Source organism: Erigeron canadensis, chromosome 5 (genome assembly GCF_010389155.1).
Source record: "Erigeron canadensis isolate Cc75 chromosome 5, C_canadensis_v1, whole genome shotgun sequence".
Lineage (NCBI taxonomy): Eukaryota > Viridiplantae > Streptophyta > Magnoliopsida > Asterales > Asteraceae > Erigeron > Erigeron canadensis.
In genome coordinates, this window is record NC_057765.1 from 2,938,473 (window position 1) to 2,951,340 (window position 12,868).

At 34.7% G+C, this 12,868-nt stretch overlaps 1 protein-coding gene across 1 annotated transcript; it reads right to left on the minus strand.

The window, feature by feature from the left end:
• On the minus strand, window positions 1-11,797 carry LOC122599679 (TBC1 domain family member 15). The gene is made up of 15 exons (XM_043772223.1): window positions 11,612-11,797; window positions 9,210-9,383; window positions 8,635-8,686; window positions 8,115-8,222; window positions 7,100-7,184; window positions 6,398-6,452; window positions 5,783-6,187; window positions 5,024-5,083; window positions 3,938-4,036; window positions 3,747-3,857; window positions 3,526-3,597; window positions 3,070-3,186; window positions 2,249-2,398; window positions 1,576-1,676; window positions 1-479 (listed from the first exon to the last, which is right to left on the minus strand). Exons 1-15 carry the CDS (start codon window positions 11,672-11,674, stop codon window positions 152-154), a joined length of 1,980 nt encoding a protein of 659 aa, XP_043628158.1. The 5' UTR covers window positions 11,675-11,797; the 3' UTR covers window positions 1-151.
• Window positions 11,798-12,868: the final 1,071 nt, after the last annotated feature.

Consider the following 12,868-nt stretch of genomic DNA (forward strand, 5'->3'; position numbering starts at 1 on the left):
TATCAAGAATAGACGTCACGTTTTGTATTTGCGAATTACAATACTAAACAATTTCTTTCAGAAACATAGGAATTAACATGCAGAAAACAAATGCTTAACACATCATTATACTGTACTTAGCAACGAGTTTTATTTTTTTCAGAGTGTATTTTTACAGCACCTCATCATCTTGCTGCTGATAGATGGAGGCATCTTGGATAGGTAATGAAGGTGGGGTTCCTGGGGGAATTGAGGCAGCCCCATTCTCACCTGCACAAACACACAAAGCCTCTGCATCACGAAGAATGGGATCAAGGTCGATTTGACCACTTAACTCGTTGATGAATTTCAGGAGGGTGTCAAAGTCCATCTGCTCCCCCATAATTTTGGCCCGATGTCTTTTGAGGATGGCGATGCATACGTAAAGATGGAGATGCTCACTGAGATAGTGAGTCCATAGAACCTCCCATAACCTCAATGTTTGCTCATATTCGAACTCCCTGAGACAAACGTCACTAGCATCAATTAGAATGGAATAGTACATAATCTTGTTTTAAAATAGTAAGAATCAAAGATATGCAGTATTATAATTTATAAATGAAAAACTCTACTTCAGAATAAGACCGTATGCAGTATTACATACTCCACCCACCACATTTAAAATCTAACCCTTTCAACCCACTACCCAACCCATTCACTTTAGCACCCCTAACTAAATATCTACCAACTTTTAATCAAACAGAATTTTCCTAGTACTCTCCTCTTGGTATAGGTCTACTTTGTTTAATGTGATGCAATCAAAAGTCCAGGGTGACTAATGCCACTTAAATTCTAATATCATAATACAGCAATCAAAATTTATCACTTTAAAAGATGAAACTTACCTTCAAATTATAAATATTATAAGCTACTAAGATGTTTTTCATATACCCCTGTCAGTTCCAGTCTCGATTCTCTATTTTGGGAGCTCCACATTATTTCATTAAGTATCCAGAAAGAGCTTGGTTTGAAAAAGTGGTGCCTAAGCACTAGGGGCCTCTGGGCGTTTGAAGAGGCGCCTTTTGCTACTCGGGTGATAGGGTTTCATGCAGTGACGGTATGCGGTGACTAAGTGGCGCCTAGGCATGAAAGGTGCTTTTAGAGAATGAAGTGCCTTGTGTTTTTTTTACAAAGATTAGGACCAGCTGGTTACTTTTTTAACAAAATTTTTGGGCTTTTGGGTGGGCCTATCTTAAGCCCAATTTGTGGAAATAAAGAGGTGGATCTTATCTCCCCAAGCAGCAGAACTGAATAAGAAAGCTTGATGGTTACCGATTTCTATTTGCTTGGTTGCTTTTGAAATTGTGGCACATAGTTAACTATGATACTGCTGGTATGTAGAATTGACTTTTGACTTTTGAGCATGTTTAAAGCTTTTGTTTTGTAGAAAATAGAACGTATCATTGATACAAGTATTTGGTGAAAAATGATACACAAGGTGTGAGCCTAGCACCTACGCGTTTTGACCCTTGTCACATGACAGGCAGTTAAAGAACTTAATTTTATTGAACTTAAATAAGAAAAATGTTAGCCATGCAAGGATAAGAATAGACTTGCCTTTTAAATTGAATAAGAATCCAGCGGAAACAGAAAAAATAGTTCAGGCAATCATTCTGCTTGAAGTAACTGTGCAATGGACTGTCCAGCAATTCCACCAACTGCCATATCAAATGAGAAAAACATGTTAGAAAACACAGCTAAGTAAACATTATATCAACCCAGATGACCAAAAAGTTAGGTCCATGCTAGTCTGCATATAGAGAACAAAAATAAGCCAGTTTGACATAAAAGTTAATTTGTTCCATGGACAGGTGACAAAATGGGATGAGAGAGCAGAGTGGGAAATCAATCAAAATGGTTAGTTTTTACTATTCGTCAAAATTGAAGGGTAAGGTTGATCAAAACCACTGACACTTTCTCTTCTTTAAAATTCTACTGATGATTAATGGTCAATTATCATTACATAAACTATATTATTACAATAATGATCTAACACTTAATGAAACAATTTGGGTGGTTTTCATCCATTTTATATACACTTTGGGCAACCTTCAACCTGCTCAACCCATTTCTAAATTTCCTATAAATATTTAATTTTACTCTATTTGAAGATTATCCCAAAGCGGTCATTTTCTACCAATATATGGGTCAAACACCTCTAGTTCCATGTTTTGACCAAACGAAGTATGTGTTAGCAAACACGCAAACAGAGAAGAGACAGAGACAGAACCTTCGACAAAGCAAAAAGTTGGGCGTGCATGCCATTCTGATCACGGTTGAAATTTGGCCCCAAACGTTCCAACAGATTAACAAAACACCAAAATGCTTCTGATTCGTCTTTCATGATGAACAATATTGGGGAGAGGAGATCACTCATGCCCTGTGACATATGCACGTTATATCTATTAGCAAGAGATTAAGTATGTGTCTATCTGCAGCAAGGTAATTCATTTGCTCACATTCATCATGTAGAAGATATATCAAGAACGCAAGTCAAACGAATCAGTATGGAAAGTTTTAAAAGATTGAAATGTCAATCAAATCATGATGCCGTTGCATATACAAAACAGATAATTAATATATATATATATATCTACTACATTATAAAGCATTTGTTCCCTCCAAATTTTTTCAACTTTTCATTTTCATCTCTCTCCTTAAATCTCAACCACTCATTTTTTTCTCTCCTCCATAAATCATTTTATTCCTCTAATTCATTCAAAATCTTTTATCTCAAAAACCGTACATCGATAAATTATAAAAATTATATGGGTGTTCTTAAATTTTCATGCTCTTTTACTAGAGAGGTCATTCCATATACTTTCGACGAATTTTTAAATCCAAGGGCGGAGCCCGTACGGCTAGGGCATTTGGCTATCACACTCTATGACCTATCACCTCATATGGCCTATCACACTCTATGACCCATCACCCCAACCATCTCACCGCCGCAATGCGCGGGTACTTTCTCTCGTGTGTGTATATATATATATATATCAGCCTACAAGGAGTCATGGTTTAAACACAGATAGTAGGGAATGAGTATATTACCTGACAGTAACCAAGATCAAAGTTGTAGAACGAGTAACTCAACAATATGTCATGCATAAGGCGTACATTTGGATTGTCATCACCCTCATAGAATGACATAGATCTGTCAGTCCTTACCTTCATAGAAAGAAATAAGATGTTTGAATATCAACTGTAGGGGTGACAGTAGTGACTCATTTATATGAACGGGTCGATTCAGGTAAGTTACATCATTAACAGGACAACTGTGAACTGTGTTAAATTAACAGATTAAAATATAGGTCATCAGGAAAAGGGTCAAAGGGGTTCAAAATATCAACTGCGAAATAGTAAGGCTAAGCCTCCTATATATAAAAAGTTCAAAATTTGGACAAAACACATTTTGAGTCAAGCTGACTCTTATCGACCTATACAAAGTTTCCCTTTGGACCCATAACCTAACCACCGAATTGCCATCTGTAGTACTCATACGCATACCACATCTTTCTCAATGAGGCCCTTCCTTTCTCTGAACTTCGTAAACCTTTTTGCCTGTTCTGGAGAAATGCTCTGCAGGAGGAGTGGAGGACATTAACACACACAATATACTAAGTTCCTGGATCAAACAATAACAGTTAATAATCATAATTTCGGTAAGGTAAGAGAAGAAAAGCCTCATTTATATTTCTAAGATACATTTGGATAAAAATTTATCAGACCTGCCATTGGTTTTTGATGGTCTCATACTCTGACTTCTTCACTGACACGGTATACTGCCTCTCTGCATATGTAGAATCATATGAATAATATCCCAATAAAAATGCCCAAACCTGAAATCATTCGTCATCAAGAACTTCAGTTCAACTACAAGAAAATGGACATTTAAATCAAAAGTACCACAATAGACAACCTCTTTCCGCAAGTTGTGCTCCAATCCCCCATAGAATATTCTCTTCTTCAAAGCACTTGGATCCACAACTCGGCCTTCGGAATCCAAAAATGTTGACCACTGTAGAAAGATGTCTTGACAGTAAGAAACCAACGTATATTTTAATGATAAAATCTATATACAGAAGCTACATGATTTGTTACAGACTTACAGTAAAACAGATATACCAACAGATACAAATACAGAAGGTCAAACATGATTCCTGTTCATGATGGTTTTAGTCAATTAGAGGTGAGTAGGTGACAACTACCTTACTAACACTCCATCCCGGTATTATTGTCCATCGACATAAAGAATGTGATCTAAATATAGGTCTATTTAGGTTGTAAAAAGTCCACTTTAGCATTATACATGATACTAGGTTGACTTTTGAAACTAAACTGTCAACAACTAACAAAGGGTAAAGATAGTCACTATTTAATGTAAGATGACAATCTTTTTGGGACAAACAACAATAGTAATTTGTACAACAAAAATGGATGACGAAGAGTAATCAATTTATTATCCAATACGAAAGAAAAAAGACAGCTGAGCTATATGATGGAGAGAGCGAAGATTTTGGTTGGAAAACATATTTGTTGCAAGTAAAACAAACCTAAAAATTGACATACCTTGATTCCACAAGACTATGAAATGCTCAACTACAAAATACAAATCTTCATCCATATAAATAGGGGTATACAGTAACAGAGGCGTAGTTTCCTATGACTATTCTTTCAAAGTTTCCTACATTTACTGATCCAGGTATATTTACTAAAATTTTATTGTTCCCTTCTTTCAGGGTTGGTAGCTATAACAACCATACTTCTCTTCAATGCGAACAAACTTGAGCTGTATGATTTTCTTTATACACCAAACAAAGTGGCAAATGAAGATGAGGAAGTTTAATAAAGGTAGCTTTATAATCCCCAAAATTAGCCCAATGACTTGATACAACATGAAAGGGCAATGTTACCTAGAAGATTTTTATCATTTTAAGTGCATATCCAATCATGAAGTATTACTTGGATGAGTTCTCATACGCATGTACAACAAAGTGCGCCCTACCTCTTGAAGCCCTAAAGGATGCTGTCGTGGTTGTCCCCATACGAGTGATAGCTTATCAAACTGCCAAAAATACATATATATCAGAGAGGTAAAAATGGTGTGCAAGCACTGGTCAGTCAAAAAGACAGCATACATCTTCACACACAAAATCCATAGATCGCCAAAAGTTAGCAAACTACGTAGTGTAAGAAATGATCAAATTTAATTGTCCTATTTTGACTGGTCAAGTCTTTTTCTTCTGACTTTGACCGTAGATATCTTTGTTTGTATTATATATTAGTTAATAGTTAATTAAAGTTATATCAATGAAAAGTACATTTAAAACTAAATCAATTCATATATGTTATGTCAAGTGTTATATAACACAAAAAATAATAATTACGGTCAAAGTTGAAAGAACTAGACTCAAAAAGTCAAAATAGGACACTTAATATGGGACGAAGGGAGTAATAAAAATCCAACTTCGCGATAAAAGTAATACATTGACTTTGATAAATAGCAAAGATCAAACTTCACAAAACTAGTTTTATGACGCTTGCTGAAGTTGGTGACAGCTACATAATAATAGTGAAGTAACTAAATGAAAGAAAATGAAGTTTTCCTTTCAATTTTTCAAGCAAAACCAATCAAAACCTCTGAAAAATGTAGCAGTCTTTCCATCAACCCTCAAGTTTTCAACGTCCTAGATTTACGGCCAGGATAAAACACACACCCTCACAAAATTAGGTCTTTCAATTTTTAAGTTCCAAATAGGTTTACCTCCAGCGGGTCAGAGGGTACAGGCACTTTCTTCACAATCTCCTCATCAATAGAGGCCATTTCTAGCGGATGGTGATCTTTGGAAGCCCAGTTAGTCCTCCTCTTCTCAGTAGGGCCAGGGCCATGACCATCAACAAGGCTCTCACGAAAGAGCTGGGAAGTTGTCTCTCGAGCAAATCTCGTCACAAGCGAGAATTTCTCTAAAACTTGAATTGAAATATCTCGAGCAGGATCATGACTTTTTTGCCTCTGCCTGTTGTTTTGTTGTATACTACTTGAACGATCTTCTTCTATTGTATCCTTATCAAGTCCCTCGGAATGACCGGCAGAGGGTGATCCTGCATATGAAGATGAGCGTGTCCCGTTCGCAAGAGATCTTGGAAGCTCCAATGAAGACAAAGTTCTCTGAAACAACATATTTGAACGAAAAATTTTAAACATCAACTCATGAAGCAACTTATGTTAAACCACAAAAACATTTAAAAATTACGAAGCCAGAATACCATAATATTATACAAACTCCTCATCTATTGTCATGAGTGCTCCTTTGAAACCGAAGTACAACACTTTTGCTCTTAAAATAAACGATGTAAATCAACAGAAATTAAACCACACCTGAAGAGGATCTTGAAAGTTATTTACAAGAAACACGTTTGCATCTTCTGAAGACCTGTGATGACGTGTCATTAGAAATTTAGAAACAATCTAACAGACTTAATATCCAATTATATGGAACTCCATAAATGCAGTAATGTTAAGCATACCCTCTACAAACCTTAATTTAAAGAGAATAAAAGACATGAAAAGCAGATGCCATGAAATCTTGAATGCGAGAGAGTGTGAGTGAGAAGTGTTTGATGAAGTTGCTCAACTTTTAGGAATGTATGCCTAAGAAAATGTTCCATAACTTTCAAAATTTTCAAAACAAAACGATTCCATGCAACTTAAAACTGCTTTCAATTAGTTTTTGATTTCACTTCTAGCTTACCTCACCCAGTCCACCAGGGTAAGAGGCTTCTTGTTATTAATTCTTGTAGAAACAAGGACTTTGCTATTAGGAATTAATTACTATATTTTATTTATATTCCCAGAAATTTGTGTAACTCCTCTACAAATATGGCATTCTTAGAGAACAATTTTCTATCAAATAATTAAATTTTCACAGTGTCGACAAGTGTGCATGTGGATCAACAAGATCTCCCTATACCACACAAAGTTCCCATGTCATATATGTGCAAAAGTGATCTATGTAGTATGTATACACAAGCAACACCACGATGAAATTTGCAAGCAAGCGACATATGAATAACCACCAACCTGACAATAAGGACATGTTGTTTAATTGTAGCAAGAAACTCTCGTACTCCTCCACTATAGAAGTAAAGCGGAGGGTATGCTAGACCTGCACAGATTTCCCATCAGGTTGTAATTAAGTTACACCAAAAATGGACATGTTGTCATTGAGCTATATACATTGGCCCTTAAACTATATAACCAACATGAGGCCAAGATAATGCATCTGAAGACCCTTAAAGAAGTCATTCGAAAATAATAGACAAAACTAACAGGTAAGATATACCTGAAACAAAAAAAAAACAAACTAATGTTTGTCACATACTTTACACCATTCTATAATAGTGTGTTTTGGTTTTTAAAAGAAGAGTGCCTTGGCTACATTTAGTATATAGGCAAATTACATATACGCCTCACAAAATCATCTTAAACAATTACGCAATGTATCAATAATCGGAATCATATAGAACTCGGAAACGATAGAACTCCCAACTATCTTCTCTAAAGTTCACCCTAGCTTCTCCACAGCCATGATAATCCTACTACTATGTCGGAATAAAAATAATGGCACACCTACTCACTCTCTAGTCTCTACAATGGTCAACGCTACAGGTAATTCCTAGAGATTTCAAGATGAACATGCTGCTCGCCCCAACTTAGCTAAAACTCCATTACAGACAATGCACTCGACCTAGCATATGCATGATCTGCTACAAAACATCTATCACAAGTCAGGAACGATGCGCATCACTAACGATAAGAAGACAAAGTTCTCCTAAAGTACAGTCATAAAAGTATAAAACCCACCCCAGACTGCATACAACACACGGATGCAGTACAGCATAAGTAGGCTATCAGGCTATGTAAGTATGAAGTTCAGATGTTGTTCATAAGCTCGGACTAGCAATCAATAAAAGTACATGATAAAATCCAAAATGGTAAATATTTTGCTTTATGGCCTACACAAATGCACGGATAAGCTTAAGACATGTTTATGATAAATAAGGAATCAAAATGTTAAAAATACGTAAAAACCTACCAGATGATAGAACAACAATAATGTACTGCCACCCAATTGTTGGTGTATGCCGACGAATAGACTGTATATCAGAAAACGGTACTGCTCTTATGGTGTACAAATTTTTGTCTGCATAAGAAACTTAAAAAATCAGATCAACAGTTCCAATGCAAGAAATAACAATACACTCATAAAATTTATTAAGCTATAAGCTATTGTTTAGCATATTGAAAATCCTGTCCTGCCACAAGGTGGTCTTTTCAAATACTATTGTTTTGGGGGTAGTAAAAAAGAAGATACCATCATGTTCAATCATACTTCTTATGGCAATTTACCTAAATACTTATTTAATCATGCATAAGATTATTAATATATAATGATGGCATTGGTTTACACACGCCACAAAGAAAAACTCAAAAACCACAGACAGTTCACTACACACAAAAAGAACAACAGAAAACCCGATTAATTGCATTGTCAACAGATCACTATTCACTACACACAAACATACACTACAAAGATGATAATAGAAGAGACAAACCTCTCTCAGACAGTCTCGCATTTGAGCTTTGGCCTTTGTAAGGTATCCACGTCTGTAATGACCAAAAGAAGTATCACTTAGTAACAGAATAAACAATCTATACATTGAAAACTTAAAATCATTGATTTTACTATTATACCCTTACAACAGTGAGTCTTTTGGGCTTTGGCTTAAATGTTGAAAATTTGAAATCTTAAATTTTACTATTATTCCCTTACAAATCAATTCAAATTGATCAAAAAAAATTATAATTTAATCATTTTTAGTAAAAAAACATACATATATAATAAAACAGAAAAACACAAATGAGAACTTTAAGTTACAACATCAAATATTTTAGCATAATATCACAATCTACCTTGCCACGATTGCACTACCACCACCACCAACCACTATACAAAGTTAAAAAGGCCAAGTCGTTTCCCCTAAAAGGCATGTTCTTGCTAATAATTTGAATGTTATTTAAACTTTTAATTTTAAATTAAATTTTGAATTTTTTTAAAAAGTATCCATCACCTTACACTGTGCAAGAGCAGAGCTAAGTACATATATTACTTTAGAACAATATACATTACCATTGATAGTGAAGAGCCTTGCTTAATCAACTTCAAACGACCACTGATCCTCTCTGTAGCATATTGAGTTGGATGAATCGTCACATTGTCCTTCAGATATACTATTTCTGCATCTTCTGCATCACTAGAAGAGCTTCGCTTGCTACTGTCACTACGGGTCATGCTTGACGAGCCCTAAAACATATCAAAAAAATCTTAAGCATATAGCCATAATATACAACAACATAAGACATACATTTTACTTTATTTTACTATTTTGGGTTGGGTTTGGGGGTATTTCCCTTAACGGAATTCCTTACCTTGTGTAGTTAAATGCTACTTATCTCCCTTCTCTCAAATACTGTGTAAATAATTGACTATCAACTAAACAAGAGAAATATCATTCGATACAACTTCTAAATAGATTTTCTAATTACTCTGTACTTAAATTTCCCCCATCAGCCCATTGCAGCTTTTCTGTGTTCCCCAAAACCCAAACACAAGAAAACTTCACAAAACGAGTATGAAGCAGAGTTTCTCATACGGTACACTACATACCGAAACGCAGTACAAAACAGTCCCCGACGAAGGCAAAACGCGATCTGGAACGTGATTGTAAGCGTACCTGATTTGATGTATTAAGCATGAAATTCGCGTTCCTTTTAGCTTCGGTTCGCCGTACCTTTTAATAGAAATCGATGTTCAGGCAAAGAGAAATCGTTTTTTCCGGCAGGGAAGAAAAGCGAAAGAGAAAGACCAGTAGCGGCTGTACTCTTTTCTTTTTTTTTGGAAGTGGGAAAAGATATTTTAGGTTTGATAAGGAAGTGGGCTTATATTGGGCTGGACTCTTTTATATTTAGGTTTGTTAAAGTTACGTATATATATTCATGTAACCCCTCATATATGGCTGCATAAAATAAGAAATCTTTATTATATCGGTTAGTTGTTTATATGTTTTGTACCAAATTTACGTACTGAAAAATGGTACGTCGTATCCCGTACCGAATTGGCGTTCCGAATGAACCTACCCCCCCCCCTCGTACCGGATTTTGGAGACCTACGAACCGCGTACCACTTTTCATTCCTTGTTCCATGTGACTATGGCCAAAACATTATCAGCAATAACCAAACAACATTCATCCATTCCAGGTTTCACAAGAAATTGTGCTAGTTAATGGCTTGTAATTCTCGATGAACAAAAAGAGGATGGCAGTTTACTTTTAATATTTCATTTTGTCAAAGCTTTCAACTGTGTATTGAATGAATTTGTCTTGGATTCTACAGAAAGGATGGGTTTTGGGTGTAAATTCATAAGTGCATTAGGGAGTGCATTTCTTCAGCAAGATTCTCAGCCAAACTAAATGGATCACCATCTGACGAAAAGTAATATAGGAAAGAGTGTTGCATCAGGGGATCGAGCTTCTCCTTTTCTCCTCACCATTTGGCAGATGAATGAAACCAACAAATGGTATGAAACATAATATCCACGAGGCATAGGTTCAAGATTTGGATCACCCCTAAGGTGGCCCCTAAGGGAGAAAAAGCTATCTCTATGTGCAAATGATATAACTATCTTCACTCCCCCATCTAAAAAAAAGCCGCTTAACATAAAAATGATATGTCGGAAGTTATTCAATAGGTGTTCGTGCCAAGAGCGAGTCTGAACAACTCAACTTTATTTGACACTAGGTGCACAAAAATATTTGATACTACACTACAATGCCCAACCATATGAATACATGCAGACATACATACATAGAAATATACAGTACATATATATATATTGAAATATAAAGAGAGAGTAAACTAAACTACTTTAATCTATATCTATCTTCTAATCTCTATCTATATCTATACTACGTTACAAAGCATTCGACCCCTCTCATTTTCTCAAAAACGAACTTGATCTACAGAAACTACCCCTCTCCTTTATTCACTAACTTGAATATCTTCACCTAATATACCTATAATACCCTAAATGAAATTATTAACAACATACATCTCTCAACCCTTGAAATAATTACAATACCACCTTTTACAACAATTAATTTTACGTTAACAATCACACCGCCACCACCATCAGTCGCCGCCACCACCACACCGTCGCATCGCGCGGCCACGTGACTAGTACTACTTTAAATATTTAAACTGATAACGAATTGTAACTGAAACTAATTATAATTAAAACTAAATTAATCTACTAAAAATATAACCTAATTCAAATGACATTATTACTTCTTCTTTCTTTTTTTTCCTAAATTAATGTACTAAAAAAAATAACTGTAACTGAAACTATTTATAAATTAAAATTACCGATCGCATAAATATGATATACAGATTAGAGATAGATAGACAGAGATACAGATACATATATAGAATGATGTAGTATTTAGTAATTATTGATGTGCAATATAATCCCTTACTTGTTTAGAGGCGGCGGCGTAATCGGCGTCATCAGACAAATCGTGAATATCAGTTTCGTGCATCGCCGCCGGTGATGATGAGCTGGCTGTACGGATTCGTTTCGATTGGGGAAATTTGAGACGATGATGAGACGGATACAGGGGGGTGTTATTTACAAACTCTATACTATACTACTCAATATCTATATCTATATCTGTATTCTATTTATATGTATTTCTATTTCTATTTTATATATATTTTTTTAGACGCGTAAATTTTGATTTATGATAACTTAATGTATAAGTTATGAAAAATGATAAGTTATGAAAATGATAAAAAATAATTCAGTCTAAATAAAAATGGAATTTTCTTTTCAAATGACAATTGCTAGTAATATGGAGCAGTAATGTAAAAATGGGTGTACCTTCAATTTTTTTGAATCGACACCTATATTGGTGGGTTATCAACACGAGTTTGTCATACTCAAACTAAATTCGGTAAAACATTATGGACTCGGGTTAAATTTGACCAATTTCAACTGTATCAATCAAAAATCGATCGGATATGATTTGGAATTGGTTGTATCGGATCGGGTCAACAAAAGTCAAACTTTTTATTATTTTGTTTATTTATTTATCTTTTAAACAGCTCAAACATTATTTTTATACAATTATGTTTAAATTGGAAAATTATGTTAGTGTTTCTAGTTAATTATGTTAAATTTGAAGTTTTTTTTATATATTTTAAATTTTTTAATGACATATAATTTTAAGAATTATTATTAATAATATATAGATATTCAATCATATATTATCCCCGATCTGATCCGGTTGTTTAAAAATCGTGACTCATCCTTCACCAATCCGATCTGATTCCTGAGTTCCGCAACCAAGATATGGAGTAAAAAAAAAGAAATACAACTTGCAACAATTACGAGGGTGTTTGGCTTAGCTTTTATTTAATTTTTTATATTTATGTTTATGTTTTACAAGTAGCTTTTACCTTTTTTATAATTTTATAAGTTTTTATTCTAGTGTCTGGATTGGCTTTCGGCTTTTGAAAAAAAAAAAAAGCAAACTCTAGGCTTTTGTTATAAAATCTTTGTCTTTTAGCTTTTTAAAAATTGCTTTTGTATGCCCAAATGCTCAAGCTAAAAAACTAAACTAAAAACCATAAATGGCTTAGGTTGCGGAAAATAAGCCAACAAAACCATAAACACCCAAAAATAAGTTAAGCCAAACACACTCTATATCAAACATGAAAAATTACACCATTTG